The sequence below is a fragment of the Scatophagus argus genome, chromosome 13 (genome assembly GCF_020382885.2).
Source record: "Scatophagus argus isolate fScaArg1 chromosome 13, fScaArg1.pri, whole genome shotgun sequence".
In the NCBI taxonomy this organism is placed as follows: Eukaryota; Metazoa; Chordata; class Actinopteri; family Scatophagidae; genus Scatophagus; species Scatophagus argus.
Genome location: NC_058505.1, coordinates 15,315,727 through 15,341,901, shown reverse-complemented (window position 1 = coordinate 15,341,901; position 26,175 = coordinate 15,315,727). Strand labels below are relative to the sequence as shown.

Genomic DNA, 26,175 nt, shown 5'->3' with positions numbered 1-26,175 from the left:
GTGGCCCTAACTTGCACATCTTCATACTATACTGTACAATGCTGCAAAGCTTTTCAAAATAAAGCTGATATGCTGCGTTCAAACATTCATGTGGGCAGAGTGCGCCTCTGCAAGGCACATAGCAGAACGACAAACCTGCTTTCGCTTTTCTCATCAGTCAAGTGAGCCAGAGTGAGCTAGTGGGAGACAGGAAGTTGATTTTTACTTGCTGTTTAGTACATTCTTAAAAAGGGGATATGTGGGAGATTTGCATCTTTATACTGTCATCACGGACCCTTAAGATCACTTGGTTTTTGGTAGGCTTTTGCCTGTACTTCACTAGATTTCAGAGGGAGATCCACTGCATATATCTGACAACTCCACTTACCTGTATACTGAGTTATATATTATACACGTTGTATTGCTGCTGTGAGGATAAAAATAAAATCTCGGATAGCTTTTAGCGAGTTCTGACCTCATTTCAGCGTTTTACCCCTGCCTTGTCGCAGTTTCACCTCAAAATGCAAACAAAATTATCTTTAATGAACTTTATTGCATTCATGTGTTCCAGGCTCATGTACATGAAAAACAGCTGCAGGGTGAATTCTTCCTAATTTTGCACTTTTACTTTTGTTCAATAAGTGAAAAGTGGACTCTTTGCGGTAGACCATCTCCCTATTTTGGCTTGTACGAAGTTTTAGAAACACGATGGTGTTATTTTGAAAATCTCTTTCGGAAGTAGCCTTTGAAAAGCAGTTAGCTTGACGCTAGTGAACATCCGCCAGCGTTTCGTTTGGTCCGCCTCTCGCCTACCGACTAAATTCGGCTGTTCTCGTCGCGAAGCGTCGAAGCGGCGGAGGAAAACGGAAAGGAGAGGGGGGAGACTGGTCGTACTGGGAGGGGAAAAAAGTAAGCGATAATTTAATATTAACACCAACCGTCAGCGGAAAGTGAAAGCAGTGCGAATCGGCAGCTTTGAAGTCTCCAGTGAGGTCCACGTAGCTGGTTTTCCACAGTCTATGGTGTAAACACGTTAGTGTAGTTGTGACATTGCGCCGTGAGCGACACAGCAGAGGGAAAGGTCTCCTCCCAGTCTGTTGACGGATACAGTTTGGCTTCAGTGAAAGGAGACACGGCTAGACCTGACTGTACATTACCCCGGCCAGGTAAGACTGGCATATGTCGATAAACTGTCACATTAACAGCGGCCATAACGAGCTTTTACCTGAATCAACAGTTGGTTTCATTCTGTTCTACTAGGAGGCATATTTACTGTCATTGCTGCCAGCTTTCACAGTCTTCATCCGTTTATGCAACACTTAGGTGGCACCACAGCCAATTTAGACCTAACAGCGTTTCGTGCTCCTTATCTGTGACTCTAGTGACCACACACATACGTATGAGGTTCATTGGTTTATGAATATAGTAATCAACAGGTGATTGCTTGAGCTCAAGGTTTACTCAGCACAGTGCCGTCTGGGCCTCCTGCCTTGATTACTCCTCACAGGCCCCACCTACCGTGTTTGCCACATAATGACTTATTTTGGAAGGCAAACAGATTATTCCAGTACAGAATAGCACTTTTATAGACATATAAACCAGCCACTTCCCTCACATTTGTTGATTATGCAATGGGTAATCGCTTGCAGCATTGCATGGGCAGTCCAACATGAACCAATGAGATTATGGACCCGGTGAGATGGTTGAAGTGGAGGCCCCCACACAGGGAAGTGGCTGGGATGTTTACATGGAGCATCAGCAGCTCTGTTGATGTCCCCTGGCCATTAGGAGGACAGAATACAGACTGGCCATTGATAACGCCAACTCATTAGTACCCCATTCACCGCCATCAAAGCCTCCTCTCAACGCCCATCAACATGAGTGGGTCACAACACACACTGGAGGCTGAGGATCACACACTTCCTGCCTTCGTGTTGATGACAGGGGTTTGGCTCGGTGTAAGGCGCATGAAGTTTTCATTGCGAATGAGTGAACAGCTCTATGACAGGCACTGGCCATGGGAAACAGATATGAGCATGTGCAGCAACATCTTTGTTGGTACTGGTCAACACTGGTATCACTGGCAGGAATATGTGCAGCCTCATGTGCTGTTGTGTTAGAAATGAAGATGGTGACGTCCATGAACGGCTGCCTTGTCTAATATTGTCAGGTCTGGTCATAAGGCCGTCTGCTGCAATTGCTTGGATCAAACACTAGCACCTCCTGCACTCACTTTATCTGTGCATTCACAAGAATTTTTTCATTTCCCTTCCTTATTTGAATGGATAGACCGGTCCAGTTCTTCAAATAATGCTTATTGACACTAGGTAAGAATCAGAAGTCTTTACTGTCATTGAATCGGTGAAATTGGAAATTGAAAATGGATAAAAGAGGTTAAAAATTAGTGACCTTTGTCACGAAAGACTCATTCTTTAAACTCATTACCTCTCTTTGTCAGCTTATGTGGCATGGGCTGCATTTGGAGTTGAGTGTGAGTCGGTTTGCTCGGATTGCTGGCAGGGTTTAACATGTCGTGTGATGCATGTAAATTGATAAGTAAGAGGAGGAAGGGGAGTGGTGGTCAAGAGACAGGGGACATTGTCTTGCTTGATGCAAGGATTGGATAAAAAAACAAAAAAGGATAAGGTTAGGGAACTCCCTGTACAGTTTGAAGGTTGAGGAGAGGATTGATTTTAATCTCCTTCCTCTGTCTCCGTATGAGTTTTACTTGTGGAACAATGGATGAACTGTTGGGATCATGTGGGATGTGGCACACACAGCTGTAACCAGTGCTGTAATACTTTATCGGCCAACAGGCTGCTCTGGAAGCACATTTCTTCTCACACAGAATGCAGCCCGACTCGATCGGCAGCTCCGTCCGCGACTTTTTGACAAGAAGCCAGTTTGGCTGAGGAGGAAGACGCAGCAGTGGCCACCGTCTGAGCCTCTCCTGAGCCAGGATCTGTTTCCTCATAGTGCTGTCTGTGGATTCCCCGCAGGTCTTTCACTGCACAGTTTGTTGAAGTAGGAGTTGGTGTGTGTTCGTGCCTGTGCGTGCTTGCTCCACTGTCTTTTGAGTGATCTTACTACTTCCTTACCGGGCTGGGTGATTCACATCATTTCTCGACATGTGAACACGCACACACACACACACACACACACACAGAGTTCAGTTTCTATCTCAGCAAAGATTACATTCAAACTATTTTTTTCTCGGCTTCTGACATGCAAGTTAATTTTGTAATTACTGAGTGTGGTTTGAATCTGTTCAGAGCTGTAGCAATTAGTCAAGTAGTCACATTGTTAATCAGTTAATCGGTCATTATTTTAATTTTGATTTCTCACTCTAGTAACATTTGCTGTCACATGTGATGATAAAGTAGATAACATTGGATACGCTTTCACAGTTTTCTCACACAGAATGTCAGAAATGTGCACATCTCAATTGATTTATTTCAGTAATTCTTCACCAATACATGCCAAATATTCTCAGCTTTCAGCTTCTCAAGTATCAATCTTTTTTCTGTTTTTCATCATAGTAAACTGAATATCTTTGGATTTGAACTGTAGGTAAATCAGAGTTCTGTAATTCTGTAATTAAGCTCTGGGGAGCAGATGATTTCATTATTTCTGACAGTTTATAGAGAAAACAATTAATAGATAAATTGATAAAATAGTCAACATAATTATAGATGATGAAAATAATTAGTACTTGCAGCCCATTTCTAAGCATGTTTTTGTTCATTTACAAAAGAAACCAAAGTTCTCTAATGTTGAACATAATCTAAACACGAGCAGATGTACGGCAGCTTTCTTAAACACCTAAAGAAAACATCTAATACTGGCAGCATTTTGTTTTCAGTCACTTACTGTATGATCAGAAGATATGTGAAGCACATTACAGATTAGAGGAGAAATGTTTGGTAGATCACAGTAAGATCCACCAACATAAATCTGACATTATGAGCCGTCCCTCTAATTCTCTGGTTCTAATTCTATTGAATAGTCAGTGATCGGGGCGCATCGTCGCACTGTTGGGTTTTTTCTGTGATGTTTGTACCAATGTGATTAAGAACCTTGATTTATCAGACATTTCATTTCCAGACTGAATCCTGTGTGTTTACTTTTTCAGTATATATAACAAATCTATACATCTCAGTAGTTCATAAAAAGAGTAAGATGTACTGTAGCCCTTAAGGCTTGCTGGAATTGGTGTTTTGTGGTGTGTGTGTGTGTGTGTCGGTGTGTGTGCACGTGTGTGTGCACGTGTGCAAACAAACGCACTGCATTCTCTGTGTTTGGAATCACAAGGCCTAGCCTACAGTGGTTTGCTTGAATTCCACCCTGCCCAGGAGCAGATGTACTGAGAGGAGTGGTGGTGACAGTGTGGATGTACAGCCACACCCACGTATTGGTTTGGCAGTAGAATGACTTGCTTTCATGAAATACCATACGTTCCTGGGTTCTTATTTTATTGCTTCAAAATAGACCAACTCAGTAACAAATCCACTTTAAAACAGAAACATTTTCCAAGCTAGTGTCTTATTAAGTACCTTATTAGTTAGAGACGATTTGTTACAGCACCAGAATAAGGATAGATGGTAGATTTAGTCAGTTCTGTGTCGAGGAAGTAAGGCACCCTTAGTGCTCATGTACTAATCAGGTCGACATCAAACCCAGATGTACACACTCACCAAGCCAAACAGGAAGTGTTGTCATAGAAACCATCTGAGATAGGTAGAAAAGGTACTGTAACAGACCTAATTTCCCCTAATTCCAGTAAACATGTCAAGATTTTTAGATTCTGATTCATTGCCATGGCTCTGTGTTTCTCTTTCTGCCTTTGCCCTGAAGCTGTAACACTGTGTCTCCATTGTGCAGAGCTGACAGTAAAGCTGGTGAGTCTTTGTCAGAGGAGACAAGTGACTGACGGAAAGGTAGATACTGGCGTCTCCACCCCAACAAGAAGCACCTAAAATCCACAGCAGTGGAGAAACCATAAAATACTATAAACCACAACTTCCTCTTCATGGCTACAGGGCTCATCTAAAAGCTCCTGTGCCATTCAGTTTTCATGATGCCAATTCTCAAATCAATGGAGTCTCGAGGAAATAGCTAGTACTGCCGTAACTGCTATTAGGTAATCTGTCCTTTTCAAGTAGCTCAAATTTACATTTTTAAAATTGCTTTCTTTGTCTAAACCACCAGCTCAAAGCTTTAAAAATATTTTGCTATATAATATACTACAGACAGAAAAGAAAAGCAGCAAATCCTCACCTTTGAGAGCTAATGAATGTTTACTAGTTTTATTAATGATTTAAGTGATAGTTGAATTGAAGATTTAATCATCCAAGGATTGTTTAAATTCTGCAGTTTGTCATGATCAAGGGTTTATGTTCCTTTTTTGATGACATAAAACAAGAAAGACCAATTGAGGTTGTGATGTTGTTCACTGACCTTTGGGGAAAAGAAGGACATTTAAGCAATAACCCATGGCAGCCTGTAGTATGTTGTGACTTGCTGTCGCCTATTAAGCCCAGAGACCTGTAATAGCATGTTAGGAGCTAATGCAGAAGGCCAAAATGCCTCTTTAAAGTTGCAAAACAGCAGATCATGATGGGAGTGGGTTAACAAGACAACTCAAGGACGCCACCTTGAGTCTGTTTTTCACCCTCTACTTTTAGCAGGTGGATTTCATTTTTAAGGTGACGTAGATTTTTTCCTTAGCTGCCTGGTGATATTACTTATTATACATCTTACATATTATACATTATATCATAACGAGATACCAGATTGAATGATTTAAGTGACCTGTATAATACTGCATAAAACAGCTTAAGTGTGTAGCAGTGTCTTCACAAAACATATTTAATTGTAGATGCTTGTCAAGAATTATTTAGTTAGACTTAATACATTAAGTTAAGCTTAATACATTAAAATTTACCTCATAATTACAAACCCATATGGGAAACACACACTGACATTTTCTGTTCAGGAGGCCTCAGTTTTACGCCGCTGTTCATCCTCACATCTGATTGGACGCAGAGAAGGAAGCAGATAAGATATGTGTATTTAGAGTGTAAACTTTGTCCAAGGTTGACGTTCCTTGTAGACACTGATCTGAGGTTAGATTTACAACTGACCCTCAAACTGTCAAGGTTAGTAAATGAGCCGAGAAGCTGAGTGCTCGTAGACATTCAGGACGGGCTTCACAGGCAGCGACAGGGAGAGTCTGTAATTTGGCCTCAGTTGCTATTTCATTTCGCTATCTGAATCGCTGAACATTCATAGGTCTGGAAAAAATAAAAATAAAACAGTGAAATGAAGCAAGACCTGCGACTTTGTTTCTCACACACACAATACAAACATGTAATTATCTATTTTATATATGAATTAGGATGTTATAATGTTTATGTGCTGTAATGTTATCAGATGTGTGACTCGGCCATCAACAATAAAAAGGATTAGTCCATATTTTTGGAAGAAACATCGTCTTCAAACCGGTTGCTTCAAACCCAAGACTGAATCTTGCTACATTAGTTCGTAAACAGCAAAACACTCCAGTGTTTTCAGGTCTGATCAGTTTGGAAGCAAATTGTCAAAACTGTCTATTTTCCAGCCAAATGGTTAACATTTCATTCAACAGAAAATTAACAACAGTTTTAACAATCAATTAACTTTTTGCAATGCATCAGGGAAAATGTTAACATGCTTTAATTTATCTATGTGTATGAATACACTTTACATCACATTGCAGTAGTATTACAGATTGGCTTGATATTGTGTGTTTCTGTTCATAAGGGCTGTGGATCAGCAGGAGAATTATGTGTAAGGAAAATGTGTAAATGAGTGAGAAGGACGCGGAGAAAATGTTATTTATAGATGAGTGGTGACAACAGAGTGTGTTTTTAAGGCTTATTGTCATCTTCAAACGGTCACACACAGGGACGTCTCTGTGACATCCACCTGCCGTTCAGCTTTACTTTGTGAGTGGGGAGACCTGCTGCAAACCAGCAGGTTAGAATCAATATGAAATAGACTTTATTTGTCTACCTAATCAGAACAGGCAATTTTGTCAACTTCTCAAGAACAAAAACACCAGTGTGGAAAACTTTTGATTGTCCCAAGAGAGATCAGCAGGAGACATCTCTTGTCTTGTGGTCTGCTGCTGTGCTTCCTCCTCATGGGTAATGTCACAGCAGTTTGTAAAGTTTGGAATCATGTCCTCACATCCACAATGTGCGGGAACAAATAAATAGTGTCTCTTTCCAAGAAGAGCAGGCCTTAATGCACATTTTGTGGGTTCTTAAGTGAGGGCCGTGTGTGTATTTCTGAAGTGCTTGACATAATTTGAAATAATCCCCTTGAGGAGGAGGAAGGAAAACACTAGTGCTCTCTGTGATTCATTTTCAATATATATTTGGCATGAAACTTTGAAGTTTGTTACTTATGAAAAGTAGTAACCTCAAAATGACTTTAAATACTGTTATAGCACCACAGTATGAGTGACAGACAGAGAAATTATCTCAGAAACAAACCACTTCAGTTTCAGGCTACTTGAGGTTAAATAATGATTTAAATAACAGACAAAAATAAAATGTGCAGTACCTCCTGTCAACCACATGGTGGTGCCCTCCACCTGCATCCTGCCTCCCTCTAGTCGCTTGCTGCTTGCAAAACGTTCAGTAGTCTTGCTTTATCAAAGGCAAAAACCTGCTTTGTTGTGTTTTCACCTTTGGATGTGAATCTAAGTGAAAGTGTGTACATTAGTCCCAGTGCCCACAAGGTGCTGCGCTGAAAGCCAGCGTTCCTGTGTCACCCATCATCCCTCTAATGACAATTAACCCTTTATCTGTCCCTCAATTGTTAACGCACACACACAAACACACACATACACCATCTGTCACCTTGGCACTAACAGGTGGTTCAAACCCATCCGCCTTTATTAAACTTATCCACTGCACTTAGTTGTTTCTGTTTAATCTCATCAGAGAGAGATATAACGTGTGTGAGTCCATTTCCTCCCATATTGTGTGTGTGTGTGTTGCACCTGTGACGTGAGTCATTTTCAGTTATTTGTCCTGTCAGTTAGTTCAGATAGTGTGTGTGCACCCCTCTAGATCATGTTACTTCCTGGATTATTGACTGGAAGGACTCTATAGTAACCAACACAAGCAACCTCTCTACAATCTACGCTCAGGGCAGAGAGCGTGAGGTTCACCTGTGGTTACCATACTAACAGTGATGCCTCTGATGATAATAATAATAATAACAAGCATGCGATCTTTTGGTTGATGCAGCATTAAAACATTCACAGTTATAGACTGAAGCTTTTACTTTTATAAAATCATTTTCACAAAACACAACAAAAAAAATCTCAAATTATTGTTTTTTTTTTCTTGCAAATGACCACTTATGTTTTTTGACAGAATGCATCTTGTTTGTATACTTTTCCCAATGCATATATTTCAGAATAAATAAAGCCTGGATGTTATGTAAAGCTATTCCTTCTGTCTGGCTGGCCTGGATGATGTACTTTTAAGCACTCCCACTCACAGGAAGACACACCTTTTTGTGAGGACACAAACTCTGTTCACTTAAGTTATTTCCTCTGACATTTCATAAGGCTGTAGCCCAAATATGGGCATATCCTTTCAGAGGGAAGACTTCAGCCAGCATACACACACTTCCTGCCAGACAGGTATGGAAGGAATTTGTCCGACTTCCTTTGTCGCTCGATGTGTTCAGTGACACTTGTTTCAGCAGCATGTGCTTTGAAACTAACTGGAGGAAAGTTTAAGATGCAGCTTAAGCATGCATCTCATCTTAAAGCCACCAGTAACAAATGAATCATTCATAACCCTTATAGTGGAATCAGTGTGTGTGTGTGTGGGGGGGGGCAGAAACAGTGTCACTTTGATGGATTCTTTCATTCCTTTAGCTCCCTTTATCAGTCTGTGGGGAAGTTTGCTGGCACCCCAAACAAAGGCCAATGTGTGTGCATCCTCGCTGAGGCCTGGTCAGGACTCTGTAGAGGAGCTCAACACCTGTGGTATAGTGGTCCACATCTACTTGAGTCTGTGTTCACACATGTTGGTATCTTGACAGGCGAGACCACACCCTCTTTTTGTCCGACCCTGGGCCCCAAGGTTTTTGTGTTCCCTCCACAGTAAGTGTCTCTGTCTAAAACGAGCAGAAACAGGTGTCAGAAAGATGCACAATCACCGCTTGTCTTCTTGTCCACAGTCTCAGTGTCTCCTCAGGTGCCTCATTCATGCTCTTTCAAATTGGCTCACATTTAAAGAGCTCAAAGGCTTTGTTTGTCTATGATTTATAGCGTCATTTTCACCGTCTTGGTGCACAGTGAAACAAGGCCTCACATTTTGTCCAGGAATGGTTCTCGTACAGTGGCTCCTTGTGCAGTTACCTGTAAGAACTGTAACAAATAGGCAATGTCCCCTCCCCTATTGGAGAACTAGACAGTTACCTGATTATGTGGAACATTTTTTTTTCTCGGCAGTAGCAATCAAGCCTCAGAATCTGCAGGTCAGACATTTCATACTGGTGCCTGTGGAAAAAAGGATTATATCTCTGTGTACACACATGCTCTATATGTTTAAGATTTTCTACTTTGACTTGTGACCTTGTGGCACAAGCAACATCTGTGTATTATTGTCTGTTGACTGTTATGTTCTATCTTCTGCAGAGACTGTGGACATAAACTCCAGAACAGTCTGAAGTGTCCACAGTCCCTGTTGGAATAAAAAAAAAAAAAAAAACGACATGCATGAATGAGACAGGTGGACTCAGTGACCTACTTGTCCTGAGAAATGAACAGAGCACCAAGAGGAAGTCAAGGAAGACGACAGAAGGATGAGGAGGAGGCAAACATAATTTTTGTAGTGATTCGGGGTGGGCTGCAGAGGAAGTGGCCTTAGTGTGACCCGCAGTGTGAGCCTCTTCCTCCACCCGACATGGCTTTGAAACTGGTAGATGAACAGAGTCGCAGTGGCTGGAGGGAGGAGCAGTCATTCATGTGGTTTCTGATTAATAGTAACTCAGATCCCTTTGTGTGTGTGTGTGTGTGTGTGTGTGTGTGTAGGAGTGGGGGTTTGTAAGTCAGCGTGACTGTTTGTAACTCAATGCGTCTAACTAACTCTCTGACTCCATTATTGATGGATCTTAACTAACACTCTGTGGCATGGTGTGTGTGTATGTGTGTGTGAGTGTGTTCTATATATTTATATTTATACAGAGAGAGAGAGAGAGACGGAGAAAAACTCATATAAATAACTTCATATTCATTTTAAAAAGTATATGCATGTGCATGGCGAAGTAAGTATGTTTGATATCTAAGACTGTTTTTTTTGTCTGCTGTCTAAGGGCTAGGGTTTGCATGATGTAAATTTTGTCATCAGAAGAAACATACACAGGTTACTTATAGTTAATAGTAGTTTGATGTTTTGATGTTAAAGATGTTAATTATGATGTGTTGGAACCATTTATGGTTGTTGTTTGTCAAAGTGAAACTTAGTGCATTTCACTTATCATATGCACTAAAGGAAACCTTAGTGTCTCAGTACCCTCATAGTATATTATTGCCTTGAAGCCCCCCAAAAGTAAAAGACCTTGCCATAGAGCGCTAGTCATTTCTAATTCCAAGCCTTGCTGTCTTAAATGTCTTGTAACCAGAATGAAGTTACTTAATTATTTAATTACATTAATTTTGTGCTTTCTTAGAAATGCACCAGAGCACTAGGACATTTTTAAATTATGCAACATGAATTCTGGAAATTTCAGTTGATCTTCACTTTCCCTCCCTGCATCCTCCGTTTCTGTAAATCTGCAGATGAAAAACAAAACCAAAAGTACTTTTGACTGTAAGTAATATGACCATTAGTTCTGTGAGCTGGTGTCACACAGAGTGACCCATCACGCAACATCATGAATGACATTATGGTTGCTTCCTCCTATTTTGGGGGATTTTGTTGGTGTTTTATGCAGTGATGAAATACTTCGCGTTTGTCATTTCACACATGTCCCTTCTTAAAGAGGTGCTACGTCAATATTAAAAAAAAAATTCAAAAATCATAAATGGGTTTATGATTACCTAGAAAAGTAACGACATTCGTATCACCTGCAGGTGTACTTTGTGTTATACTAATTAGCAGCTATGTGAAACTTCAGTTTCAAAGTGAATTTGCCATAAAAAGAATCTGCCAACAATAATGTGATTACCACATTTGTTGTTCATACCGGAAACAAGACCTGAACTGAGCAGGTATGCGAAGGAGGAGGAGGAGGAGTGCCGGTGGTTTGGAGACATTTTAGGATGTGCGATGATGACAAAAATGGAGCGGACTGCTACCCATACTCTGTTAAATTGTCAAGGCCCCAGCAAGATGTGAGACCCACTGGAACAGCATGTACTACACCCCTGGCAAGGAGCCAAAAAGTTTGTAATTCATAGTTCGCCCATTCTGCAGAATCAGATTATTCTCAGACTCCATCGTCTCTGCTGTGTGGACCCACTATCAAACCATCCAGCTCCCTGGCTGGACGTGCTCTGTAGCTGACAGCTCACTGGATGGACTACTGGAGGTAACTGTAGCGTTGGCAGGGAATCGCTAAGCTTATCTATCATAGAAGAGAGAATTATGCCTAAATAAATGTATTTTTTTAAGCCTGAGCCCCACACTGTCTGCTTTCTGACTCTTGAACAAATGTCGATGACCCCACATAAGACAACGCAATGAAATTTTGTTTTAGAAATGAATTTAATTAGCCTTCTTGTTTTCATAATTTAAGTCTCATTCTCTCCGCTCATGACCTTTTGTCCTGACCCTTGCTTCCTGACCAAGGCCTTCAACTCTGTCATAAAGCTCTGCCATAAAGTGTTCATAAAATCAGTCACCTGGCATCGGAAACTATAGCACAATAAATACTTGGTGAGTATAATGTGATAATGTTGCCATGACCTGATTGGGCTAATCTGTTTGGAAACTGGATATTAATTCTAATGATACTTTCATGTTTGCACATCTTATTTCCAATAATGCCCTAAATTTGCTTATAATTACTGTTCTGTTTTTCTAACTACAACTAAAGACATTAGTCATCAGCACCATTTACTTCCCTCTAGTGATGGTCATCTCTGCCAGCTTCTTACGCATGTGTTACTCCTCATGCACCTTGCCTCGAGCAGTCACATGCAGTAATCTCATGCCTACCATTCCTGTGCTTGTTTGTTCAGAAATGTCCCTTCGTTCTTGAAGATAGTGTAGATCATTTGGTCCTGGACTGCTAGCAGTCAGTGCTGTAGATAAAGGCACTATGAGACCACGTGACTTGCCATTCATCACTCCTGAAGTTACCACATGGTGTATACTGCTGGCTGAAGGAATTCTCAGGTGTCTCATAGTTGCTTCTTCACAGCGTCATGTGTCTTGTCAGTGAATGAAACAAATTCTGACCTTTGAGAGGCCATGCAGTACTACAGCTAGAGAGGAGTTTTACTGTCCTAAGTGTCAGATTTATTTTTATTGTTGCTTCAGTGTAAACAAATTTTATGCTTCACCTCCCTCATACGCCCTGTACTGCACTCCTTGTATCTTATCTAAGTTTGGTACAGAAATTGCTTTCAAGAAATGGGAACTGCTCAGGCGCAGGAAAGAAAATGATACCTACACTGTCCCGTTTGGCCTTTTCAACTCTGATCTGTCATGGACTCAAGTAAATTTTTGTAGACAAGTTTAACCCTCAGACTGACACATGAGAGCAAGTCTAGCTTCTCAAATATCCACGGATTTAATGAGGCAGTGCCAAAACTGACTGATGTTTTTTGCAACGGGAGACATGAGCGCTGAAATCTAGAGGCATTTTCCATCACACTTTATTTGCATGTAAAAGTGGCCGCTGTTGTTGCAATAGTAAACATCTGACTTGCACTATATAGACAATTTGGGATGGGGCTGTTTTTCAGGGATTGAGCTCAGCTCCTTGCTTCCAGTGAAGGCAAAACTTAATGCTTCAGCATACCAAGACGTTTTGGACAATGCAGTGCTTCCAACTTTGTGGCAACAGTTTGGGGAAGACCTTTTTCTATCCAGCATGACTGTGTCCCAGTGCACAAAGCAAAGTCCATAAAGACGTGTATTTAGAATGCAATGTCATTAAAGTCCCTATTGTAATGGTGTAGTGTAATGGTCAGGTGACCCAGTACTTTTGTCTTTAAAGTACATATCTTGTCAGTGTATTTGTAATATAGAAGCAACAATAGGATTTTTTTTTGTCCCATCGCTCAGTGGGGGAGAACTACCTACAATTGCTGTATTTACCTTCTGTGTTATCTACACTTGCTGAAAAGGAGAAGATTCCTTCTACATGCTTAATGTTGCCTTCATTCTCCAAAGTCTACAATGGCAATTGAAACCTGTCATAGAAATCACAAGCAGACCAAGCTGACCAATCACAGTTCTTGTGGTTTCCAGATGGTATCTCTGTAGCCAATGTAGGCCCGACATGTATTTAGATTTCTGAAGAGGCACACGTCAGCTGCCGAGGCTCCACGTAGGCTCTAATCTATGGTGCAATCACTTGACTTAGAATTCTAAATCCATTTTAAGGGCATATCCTGCCATGCTTTGTAATAGTGTGAGTCTGTCACGCGATGAGTCAAAGAGGCTCCAAAGCTTTGTGTCTCTTTTCTGTTAGCTGTCCGTGCTCTGTTTGGGAAAAAGAAAATTTGTTGTATCGATTGCATTCAGTAGACAAAGACTGTACAACTTGGTCACTTAAACAATAATGTCCGTGTCCATAAAAATCGTGCAACACACATGCAAACATCCACTTGCAAAGTGGACTTTGCACCTTCTGACACACTCTCAAACATAAGCAATCTTTGTCTCACAGATGCACGCACACCCCTTGACCATTTATATTAGCATCTGACTAATCCCATTTCCTCTTTACTTGTAAAACAAACTCCTTTATGACCTTTACATTGTTTTCTTATGAGCTTTGTGACGTCTGAACCGTTGTCAATTATTCCATCCATGCATGCTGTTTTTTAACCCTCACTACTACTGCTCCAGCATGGAGGTGGAGCACTGATGGCCAACCAACAACACTGAAAACCTTTGGCCTTCTCTATTCCACTTTCCCTGCAGCAGTAACATACATGTGGTCGAACCAGCTTAGGGGTGGAGGGTGGAAAGACTGAATACCTTTGTTTATTGTTCCATACAGGCAGGCCAGTGCTGGGTGAGAGATGGAGATCCATTGTGTAGTATGTCCCTGCCTTTGTCGTGAATAGTAGCTTTCAGAGGCAAGTGAGACTGAGACGAAAGGCAAAGCATTCACAATAGCTTTAAGTTTTATGGCGTTCTTGTCGCCAGCAGCAGATTTTTGGCATGTGACCAAATGCAACATACACACAGCTGCGCAGCTTGTTTTCTCCAGCTGAACTCTCCCTCTCCCTCTCCCTCATACACACAAACTCTTATCTTTCTCTCGGTCTCGGCCACAAGCACACATCTTCCTCTGCAACCCTCTGCCGCAGCATTCATTCATCCCTTCCTTGCCATCCATTTCCAGCAAACTCCACTCAGCTTGCACTAAGCTTTCTTTTGTGCAGTTTTTTTTTTTTTTGACAACAATGCTGTTTGTTTTCCAAGCAGAGAGAAGCTGCCTGGCAGCCTCTCCGCCTAGGTCGCCCGTGTCTCCTGTATGTCACTCTCTGTGCGTCTGCAGTGACGTCTGAACGGCATTATCTGCTATAGGCCTTTGTTTGTTTTGGGCTACTCTGGGCTTGATAATGGCCCATTACTGGGGAACCAGAGGCTCATAGGCACCTCAGTGGAAACTACAGAAACCTTGTTACCCAGCTGGCAATCAGCTCCTAATTCTTAACTACACTTTGAGCAGTTTTTAGTGGAGCCCAGCCCTGCAGCCAGCAACAACACAGACCTGTTGGCTATTTATAGTGCATTCTCTAGCTGCTAATGATATCACTGGCTGACCTCTTTGTCTGTTTTTTTGTGTCACTCCCAGACATTTGGCATCCTGTGTGTAAAGCCAGCAGTTGTGTCTGATCACTTGTTGAGCATCAACAAATCCTCTTGCATGTTTGGCTCATCACCTCTGGACCTTCCTGTGGAAGGAATGCAGGGAGCTCGGTTGACAGCTACATCAGTGGAAAGGAGCAACAAGTCATGTTTTTGTTGTCACCCTTTGTTCTCGTTCTCTGTCTTTCTTTGTCCCTCTTAAATATTCTCTTTATCTACTCTCTTGCCATTTTTTTACGCCAGAAATAAGAATTTGTCCCTTGTTATTTTTAGTAGGGACAGGCATGAGTACTCAAGGAGTGGATTATTTAATATGTAAGTAATGGAATACGGAAATTACTTAAAATGCCCAGTTATCAATCCATTTTAGCTGGATTCCTCTTGCCCATTTTTGTGTGAAAGTCCCAGCTCAATATTCTCTCTGTCATTTATACTTGGTTTGTCAATATAATGTAATGCATTGTTTAATTGTGAGACGTTTATGGGTACACGGTCAGCACTTAAATCGAACCAAATGAATTTAGCTGTTAAATGTACATGAGTCTGGCGACCAGTCCAGGGTGCACCCCGCCTCTCGCCCGTAGTCAGCTGGGATAGGCTCCAGCTCCCCCGCGACCCTGACGGATAAGCGGTATAGAAAATGGATGGATGGATGGTTGTACATGAGTCCCCATCTATCTAGCAATGGTTTTGGAAGAAAGGAATGGTTGAATCTTTTACACTAAGGTTGACAAAAGTGTCAAAGTATCAATATTTCTTCTCTATCACATTTGTGATCTACATTTTATAGTACAGGAAGCAATTAAGCTATAAATGAAATAATAAGAATGATTTATAAAAATATGCCATTTTGTGTGCCTCCGCCTTTTTTTGCTTTTTGCCCTGGTTTAGAAACACATATCAAGTATGTTTTTTTTACTGGTGCTGTATTGAGATTTAAAATTCTGGCATCGTGACAACCTTATTTTTTTATACTTAGAACCTTCAGTTCTAAGTGGAAGCCTTGCATGTCGTACTTTTGAAAACAAAGCTCCTGGTTACACACCGGTTCCCAAATCAACTCCCCCACTTCACCCGCTACAGGCATCCATTAGATCTTCACTAGCCTACACTACACTTACACAACATCCCCCATAACATTTAAGACACACTGCACCCACTTTCAGGATTACACACCTGATTATTTGTACTCTCAACGGTAGGCTAACAGGATGGCTGACCCTGCGAGCTTAAAATGAGCTAATCAGCAGTCGGGGAGCCGTGTGTTACCACCTGACTCTTGTCTGTAGAGAGAGGTGAAATAAGTCAAGGGCAGAATTCTGGCTGTTGTGTTAACGGTGTGAAAACCTACCCATAATTCCTTTGCAAAACCAAGTGACTGTCCGCGTATGGAAGAGGATAAAAGGACCATTTTTTATGAAGCACAATGAATCTCTCTGTTGCACTATTACTGCACTGTAAGTCTAAATTAGTCAAGTAGATGAGTGTGTGAATTGTGCTCTGCATGGAGTGGAGACTAATAAGAGGTTGCACGGCTAGAGATTGTCTGATTTCACCCTGTGAATTCTCGCTTCTGCTTAATCCTTACATACCAGGGTGTTACTTGTCCCCTCTGTTATCGCTGTTATCTGTCATTATGTGAGAGACCCTGGCACACATGCTGCTCCTCTTCAGTGACAGCCACTGTATGTGCAGTCACTTATGTTCACACAATCCTGTTCTCAACATCATCGTGTTTAAGGACACTGATTATCTTGCCCTCTCATAGATATGCTTACCTTATCTAACTTAACATGCCCAGCATTTTGTTTTTAGGCTAAGTGTTTTTGAATTGAGTTCATAATAAACTGGGTTGACTTGTAATTCCTGCAGCATAACTTGTCAGCCATCTAGTCTGCGCTTGAAACAAGGAATCATTCATGGTTTCTTTAGACAGGAACGAGCCTCAAGTAATTGCACATGAATTTAGGATTTAGAAATCCTGCAGAAATGAGTCCAGTCTAGTCTTCTGTCTAGACACTGTGTGAATGTCTTACAGTATGCTGGATTGTTTTTTTTGTTTTTTGTTTTTTTCATCCTGTCAAGTCACAGAATTTACAGGATTGTGCTGTCAGGTTCTGAGCAGCTACTGTATGGGAGTTTAGCTGAAACGTTTTCATGGTGATACAGACAAAACACAGAGTTGTGTTATTTGTAGCAACACATGTTCAAGCTAGACAACTTTCCGTTGACCTTTGCACAATCCTGGAGCTTTTCCTGGAAATATCTGCTTACACAGGACTAACGGTTATGCTTCAGCCAGTCACAATCAAACAAGCTTGCAGACTGGCATAGAGAGCCCTGAATTTCCTAGTATTCCCTTTGCACTGAGTGTAGAGCCAATGGCCTGGGCGGCGTCCTCTCAGCTTTACTTATCTCACTGGCCATACCTGCAGCACTGGGGTGGTGCTGCAGCTCTATGTCTCGTCATAGTTCCCCTTGAAGCTCACAATCTGGTTTTGTGCTTCTCTCAACATTTTTGCTAAATTAGTTCACTTAAATGATTAATAACCGAAATAGTTGCTGTTCCTAACTTTCTGTTGACTGACTAATTGATTAAATTATAATCTTTCTTGGTGCACTTTAAACTGTACCTTTTTTGTGCAAACATAATTGGAGAGATTAGAGCTGTGTCAGAGAATAAGGTGCCAAAGGCTTTTAAGGCCATTTCCTGGAGTCTGTGGTGCAGAAGACTTGTGATATCCCATCTTTAGGGTCCTCTACTCTCTATGATTTCTGTTTATCCTGGTAAACAACATGAACATGATGTTTTCTGTGTCAGCTGCATGACAGTGGCTGCCAGAGAAAGCAGGGCCTTTTAACCTCTTTCTGGTGGGAAAGTAATGATGTCACTCTGGTGGTTCTCACAGAACAAATGGGTGTGAGCCCTCACCATCTCCACCCTGCCTCACCCTTTCTCTCCCCCTCTGGCTCATAAACACAGTCCCACTTAACTCAGCAGCAGGACTGATGACTGAGTATGACTGAGTCTGATAAACATGGCAACCGAGTGAGAACAGGCCTGTGTGTGAGGGGGACCGCACAGCGATCTGATCTGATCTTTGTCAGCAACAAACTGCATTGTGGGATCATGTTTTAGGTCTAGCAAGAGACGGTTTTTCATTCAGCTGGAAAAATGCTGACTGGCACCAGGAGAGTATGAGAAGCTACTTTTAGCTTCGGAAACTCCTGCTTGCAGAGAGAGTGTGTGCATGGGGAGGGACTCTGCATGAGAGAAATATGTGTGTGTATGTGTGTACGTGCGCACACACACAAAGGATAACAACCAATATACTGGCTCATGGCTGGGGCCCAAGTCTTTGAACTCTCTTTTGTTCAAAGCAGCAGACATCTGTCTAGACTCAAATATCGCCTTTCCACAACTCACTGTTCTTCACTTCTCAGCTGGTAACATAAAGTCAGACAGACGCCAGGCAGGAGATTTTTCATGGAGCTTTTAACCTGATCACCAAAAGTGTTACTGGTAATAAAGTTTCAACTCTGATTTGGATTTTTAGCAGATAAGAAAGTAAAGCTTTTGTGCACATTCATTCATATCTGCAGAACGTTCATGTTCATGACCAGCGTTGTTTCAGGAGCAAGACTAACAATCTACAGCCATGCTAACAGCTGTGTGAGGCAGCAGTTACAAACAGTGTTGATGCTTTGAGCTAAATGCTAACATCAGCATGCTAACATCCTCACAATGACAGTACGGACATCTTGATGTTAAGTAGGTATAATGTTGAATTTACCATTGTGAGTTTGTTTTAAGAACAAAGTTCAGCTGAGGCCCGTGAGAACGTGTTTGGTATTACAGGTATTCGTTATGGATGAAAAGTGGGGGGATGTCTGAAGTCGGAGATTTGCATGTCTGTACAAATTTTGAGTGTACTGTTTGTGTTGTTTCTTATCTGTTTCAAATCTTTGTCCCAACAGGTGTTAGATCAACCAATCAGCATGCTCAACACGCAGGCTCCCATGACATGTTTTTGAGATTTTGATGTGCGCATACTTAATGGGTTCCTCCGCATCCACAGTTACTCATCATGTCCCTCTCTGTGAAGGTCTGACATCTAAGAGCATCGTCATAGAAGTATAATTTCAGCCTTAATATACATTTTCTCCAAGTTATTGAAGTTAATGAAACCAGCTGTTAACATTTGCAGTAAAATACTTTACAATGTCTATTATGATTTAACGGTGAACTATAGGTGCTAACTTAGCGTGTTTTATAGCTCTACAAACCACAATACAGAGGGTAGAAAATGACTGAGTTGTCATTTTGGGGAAGGCCTTGCCTACCTCTCATCACCTCACATCTAGTCTGAAGAGCAGCCGGCAGTATTTAAGCCCTAAAGCAGTTTATTTCCAGCAGTGTTTATTACAAAAGCTGCTCCAGTGTGAAAAGCCTCAGACCACACATACTGTACAGTCGACAGCACTGACTCTTCTTTCAGCCTTTAATGGATGTCGTCAACAGCGAATTTAAGAGTTTTCTTTGGGTCTGAGCTGCAGTATAGTAGCAGTGTGAGACACACACACACAGTTTTTCATCTCTGAGTGTTGCTGTTAATGGCACTGAGTCATAATGGTTCCCTGTTCGCGGCACTTTGAACACCGTACTAATGAATCACATGTGTGCGGGTGGATTTGTGTGTGTGTGTGTGTGTAAGGTAGAGCAGAGCAGAAGGGGCTGCTCTGTGCAGTAGGTGGTCCTGGCTGCTCACTGTGTGTGTGTGTATTGTGATAGGGTGGGCTGTGAAGGGGGTGGTCTTTTTCTGATCCTTGGAGGTAACTTTTTTGCATTGCTCATGCACTGTATGTTCATGCTAGTGCTTAATGCCACGCAGTCAGGCACACACACATCAGTGCCCTGCTATAGAGTTTCAGTCATACTGCTGCTGCTTGTAGCAGCTGGCTTCACTTCACAGGGACTGCACAGTCCCACTGAGGTGACTCAGTCTGGATGGTGTGCCTGCAAAAATCACTTCTGAATGCCAGTGGGATTTACATGCATCATTTTATTCAGCATGTTGGATTAACTCATATTTTAGTGGGAAAGAATAGTAGACAGTGGATGACTCTTTGTACCTCCAGCATGTCACACCCTATCACGTGACAGATGGAAAGGTGAGATGGCCAAATTGTCAACCTGTACTGTGAAAAGGTTATTGGTGAAGAAGTGCTTTAAGACAAGTCTTTGAAAAATTGATTAATTTCTCTACAACAAAGCAACACGGTAAAGCTTGTTAATCAGCCTGCACATTTAATTTGAACAAAACAGCACCCTCTTAATTTGATTCGAACGTCATCAGTGGGAAAAAAAATGGGGGGGGGGGACCAACAGAGCAAAATCTTCCTGTCCAGAACATGACATTATACACTTACATGTGTTCATACAAATCTAACCTCAGGTAAGTCACATGTGAAAAGCACATTTATGGGTTTCTTATAAAGTTCTTTTCCATTTTCATTGTTACAGTTTTATTAAGCATCTGCAGCCGTGGCCGGAGGCATAAGGTTAGTCCCTCCATCCATCTGTCCGTCCCCATACTCATGAACCTGATAACTGTCCAGTGGTCATCATAATGACTTCTGTCCATTATTCAGCACCATAGCTCAGCAACAGAAGGTCAGGCTTTGACCTTATTTCACATTTGGTCAGAAACTGAATTGGTGACACTAATGTCCATCTTGAAGCTGTGCTGACTTCATAGATCTCTGCTGTCAGGTTCAATTAATGTGTGAAGTGTCCACCTTTTTTAGTTTCCTTGCAGCAATGTCCATATTTGAAGCACTGTAGTCCACCAATAGCTCATTGGTTTTGTTTTGCTCAAGGGCACTTTGGCATTGCAGAGTGGAGTGCTTCTTTCCAGGTTCTCACTCACGTGATTACTCTGCTCTGGATTTCTTTGCAGCTCTCTTCTACGTTTAAGTCAGCTGAGATAGCAGCGTTAAATTTGGTTTTAAGCATGGATGGATGGATGGGTTTGAAGAGGAAGGAGATTTCCAAGCATATTTGTCATTGCAGCCCTGCCGCATGAAGGCTGTCAGCAGCTTCTGTATGGTGTTTGCAGGTAGCACAATTTATAAACCACACAATCTGGTTTGGTTGGTAGTGCCAGGACATCCACTTTTTTTGCTTACCTGACAGCAGTGCATTGCTCAAAAAAGTGTCTGAGTTGGAGCTCAAGGAAGCAGCTGACTAACCCTGTGCTCCATTTGAGAGATTGGAACAAATGATTTGTTATGCTGATTTCCCGTCAGCCCAGCAGTCAGAGAGTTCATTATTGTTACAAATGACTGACCTTGTCACTGAAATGATTACTTGAAGTGATAGCAGCAGAAATCTTCAGAGTCTGAAACACAACTCCTGTAGACTTTGATGCTGGCTGTAAAAAGTTATATTGCTTCTTTGCAGAGAAATGAGAATGTGGTCAGCCTGGCTTCACAGCGCTTGAAATGAAGGCTGTATGCACTGTCTGAAGCATGATTGTACTTGAAAAAAGTATGTAAAATTCTAAGGCAACTTGTAGAAGAAACAAACATACAGCGATTAGCCTGCATTAGTTCTGTCTAAAGACCTCCCCGCTATTGAAATAAATGCTGTCACTCATCCTGCATGGATCAAAGGATTTTTTTTTCTTGTGCTTTTCACCTGTGGTGCCTGGCCTTTATGACTAAGTTGAGAATGTTTCCTTTGGAAAATAGTTTTCTTTGCATTGTAATGCATGTCCCTTTCATGTCTCGCTTTCATGTTATCAGAAAGATTTTAGCCCTTTGAGTCATCTCTGGTTGTGTTTCCGTTGGAGTGATTAGATGGAAATGAAACTCTTTAATCAGGCAGTCCCTAGCAGAAGTCTGAAAAAATGGAGATTTTCCTTCCCTTCAAATTTCCTTTTTTTGTCTTTACTCCTCCCTGCCTCTTTGTTCCTGAAACAATTGAAGAGCAGCTACAGCATCAGAAGCTGTCTGGAGGGACTACACCCTGCAGGGTGAACGGGGTGCACGCAGGGTTGAACAAAACAAACATGGAGTCCAATTGGTTTGCTACAAATGTTGGCTACTTTCAGCTGCTGCATTTACTGCACCTTCTCATGTTATCCTTTTATTTACGGCTCCTATGACTGACTACAAAACACTGTACACCCGAATGAAGCGTTTGGAGCATTTATGCATGAACATGTTAAAGGTAAACATCTTTAAAAAATGAGGAACATTGTGACAATGTGCAGGTGAACCAAAATAAGCATTTAATTGACTGAAGGCATGTGGCAGACACCTTCAGCTCTCTTTCATTTTTTTTTTTTTAAAGCAAAACAAACCTTGAGACTAAAGAAACTTTTCTTGTGATTTACACAATAAATTTCTGAGAAACTATAAAGCTTCCTCTTCCCTACTGAGAAAGGTTTTGGTGAAAGCAAAGCATGTCACAAGAGGGCGTGTGTGATTGAAAAAAAAAGAAAAAGAAAAAGGAAATGTGTGTGTGTTTTATGAGAAGAACAGGCGAATGGCAATAAGAGGAAGTGAGAGCGCAGGGGAGAGACACTGGAGCCAGAGCTCCCACATGGACTGTAGGATGTGTCCAGACTTGTTCCCAGCCAGTCTGTCAATGATTAGCAGGAAGTGGAATCGCAACTCTGACCCACTGCGGCGCTCAGACGCTTCACTCCCACACATCAGCTCCTCAGTCACATAAACTTTTCAGTACTGAAATCTTTACATTTTGTAGCTTTTATTTAACTGTAGATATTCCGTGGTGTTTTGCAGATTTTCAGCCATTGTTGTATTTCGGCACCTATCAGCCGAGCTCACAGTGTACACACTGAAACAAATAGCACTATTGTTCCACGGTGGGGCTCTGCACTGTCAAATAGCTTGCAGAAACGAGTCTTGAAACCAAAGGAAAAAAAAAACTGAAAACTCACAGTGCACTGGTAATGGTTTACTGGTTTCTCACTGGGTGTTTGCACAAAGAACTTGCAAAAAGAATTTGCAAGTGCATGGGAGCACCTCAGCTCGGCGATGGAAAGAGCTTGTTGGTGATGTCAGTTTTAAAACAACCCTGCAAAGGAAGAGGAGTCACCGATCCTTATTAAACCAACAGCTGTATAGTTGACAACACACTCCTCTGCAGTTCCTGTAGTTAAATCATTTCTCAACTTATTATTAATGACACTCGCCCGTGCGCAGACTGGCCTTGCACCTGTATTTTCTGCTTATACATTCTGTTGACTTTATTTGATACACAGCCAAGCAGCTGTTATCATCACAACTAAGTTTCTTCTGTAATCTGAAACAACCTTTTCCTACATTAGACCCAAGCGTAATATTTTTACCCCATTTTAATAGCCCTACATCCATGTTTTACCTGTTCTCCAGAGAAAAAAAATCACAATTTCCTCTGGCATTCTCAGCCTTTTCTTTGTCATTCTCCGTTACAGTGTTAATTTGCCCAGGATGTCTTCGAAGGCTCACAGTTCCAATAATATCGCCCATGCCCGACGGACGGTGCAGCAGCTGAGAATAGAGGCGAGCATTGAGCGGATAAAGGTATAATGCAACCATAATTCATAATTCATCGTCATCGTCACTTCTCATTTCTGTAACCATAAACCATCAGCTTGTTTAAGTTATGCCACTGAATTCCCCCTTTTGTCTTCATTTTGTCACTTCTGTAGGTATCCAAGGCCTCTGCAGACCTTATGAACTACTGCAGTGAAAACGCCAGAAACGACCCTCTCCTTATGGGTATCCCCGCTTCAGACAATCCCTTCAAGGACAAAAAACCCTGCACTATATTGTAGTGGATGCCATTTAGTCTTTACATGTGGTTTTTTTTGGCTTATTAATGTTGCTGTATTCTTTTTGTCGGGAGGAGGAAGGGGTGGACTGTGATCGTATCATTACCATGTGTTCACCTGTTCTGTTAACAGTAATCAGCAATTCAAATACCATTTTTTATTTGTTTTTTCAAAGACAGCGATTTGTGACCCTGGCTGGGACACTGTTCAGTTTGAGCTCTGACCACTAACAAGACTTTGGCTGCATGAGTTGGTATGGCATCAGGTATATATTGTTGCTTAAATAATAACTAACATTCGATAATATTATTGTCTGAATATTGTAACAGCATTGACACAGTGATGGATTTGGTCCTTCCTATGTCAACAGTCTCCTATCCATCAGGCTCTGACTGTTATTGTCTGCCTGGTTTGCCTTAAGTGGATTCATGCAGCCAAGGTTTTCCTCCAGTCCTTTAAAACCATATTAATTCTCAGATGCATAACAATGGCTCTTATCATGTGGCTTCATATAATTCCTACCAGTATTGTACAGATTTTTAGCTGTTCACTTAATCCAAGTGTTCGCTTCTGCTCAAATGTTACTATGATGTATCTTTGATCGGGTTGACATGTCACTGTATCTGCTGTGAAATCCACATCCTCAAAAGTATTCTGCATCCCATCACAGCTGCAGCAGCTCTGACTGGTCCACGACAATCCACATGCCATTTAACACATTGTTTTCCTGTCTGGTATTAGCAGGTACGATTACCATGATACAGTGTTGTCTCAAGCAGATTTAATGAACTGTAATGTCGAGATAAGTTCTATATAAACATCTTTAATCCAAGATCATCTTTGCTCAGATTGAAGCCATTGGGATAATATGCCCCCAGTGCTGTGATGCTTTTTGGAAATTTGTCAGCTGTAAATGTAAAACACAGAGTTAATGAAGTGGAAATACTTTGATACATTAATGCAGTTCAGAAATTTTCTTTTTCTTTTTTTATTGAAAGTGTAAGCTGTATGCAGCACTGTGTAAAGAAGACCCTGGGACCAAGCCAAACAAGTTAAACAGGAGTTTAGAACATCTGAATATGTGTCTGAATGAGACTATTTTTAGCCATTTCCTTCAGAAAATTTACTGTGGTACGCTATTATTATATACTGACGGCATGGAGCGCGTCACCGAACATTACGCAACACTGTGAGCCACGCCTCTTTGCTTATCACAACAAGTGTCTTAGTTGAGCAAATGTGCACATCATTTGTTGGCTTAAAGTGTTTCTGGCACAAGTGTTGTAGGTACAGGTACAAATGGTGGTGTGCATCAATGATAAAAACCACTCTCCCGCTCTCAAATGTGTTCGCGTTTTTCAGTTTAAACTAAACAGTTGTGTCGGTGGGGGTCTTTAATCTTCAGTCTAACATGTCCTTCATGTTGTGATTCTCTGGGGAGACATATCTGCTATTGTAAAATTTAACAAAAAAAAATTGAATAGATAGCATAAATTAAATATTTCTTTCACTCTAAAGCCTTACCTATGTTTGCCTTGTAACAAGAAGAACTCTTAATGGGAGTACATAAAAAAATGTTTCTATCACATGTTTTTATCTGTGGGATGAAAGTGATTTGTAACAGTATTGTGCCATCTGTTTTTGTCTACATGTCACTAGCAGAACATGTTAAATCGTGTTTCACTTACCTGGTGCTCTTCGCTTTTCAGCAGTTTTGGTATTGTTGCCTTCTCCAAAGGGTACGTTCAGGTCTTCAAATCAGCAAGATCTTGTGTTATTATCCAATTGTTGTTTTGTTGTTGTTGTTTGTTTGTTTGTTTGTTTTTTTAAAGTGATTGTCTCTAACAATCAATTTTTCTTACTTGCAATAAAATCATTCCTGTATGCCTCTGAAAGAAAAGGTTCAGATTACCACTGCCATGTCATGATTTCTGTCCGTTCGGCAACTCCGTAACGGACTTCTTGTACCATTGATGGATAAATTTAACAGAATCTGCATTTTGATAAATGTCTTTAATGACCAACCTTTGTATGAAGAACCTAACAAAGATTAATAAAGTGAAGCATTCCTGCAGTACAATACTGCACTAATATCTCAATAAATATGTGTTGTGCGGCACAGTTGGAAGATTTTGAGCTTGTCGTGACCACTGCTGTCTTGACACCCACGTTTTAGCTATCCTTAACCCCAGAGAGATCTGCCCACGGTGTATCTGGGGCCATTTCCTCTCATTAGTAGTTTATTTATACCTCACTCAGGACAGGAGAGACCTTGGGCCTCTCTC

At 41.3% G+C, this 26,175-nt stretch overlaps 1 protein-coding gene across 2 annotated transcripts; it reads left to right on the top strand.

The window, feature by feature from the left end:
• Positions 1-767: 767 nt before the first annotated feature.
• On the top strand, positions 768-26,020 carry gng12a (guanine nucleotide binding protein (G protein), gamma 12a). Of its 2 annotated transcripts, none has more exons than XM_046408239.1 (3): positions 768-1,145; positions 23,531-23,639; positions 23,768-26,020. In XM_046408239.1, the coding sequence occupies exons 2-3, from the start codon at positions 23,547-23,549 to the stop codon at positions 23,891-23,893; spliced, it is 219 nt and encodes a 72-aa protein (XP_046264195.1). In that variant the 5' UTR covers positions 768-1,145; positions 23,531-23,546; the 3' UTR covers positions 23,894-26,020. The 2 variants fall into 2 exon arrangements, with proteins under 2 accessions (XP_046264195.1, XP_046264196.1); XM_046408240.1 differs by having other exon boundaries at positions 775-888.
• The last annotated feature ends 155 nt before the right edge of the window (positions 26,021-26,175 follow it).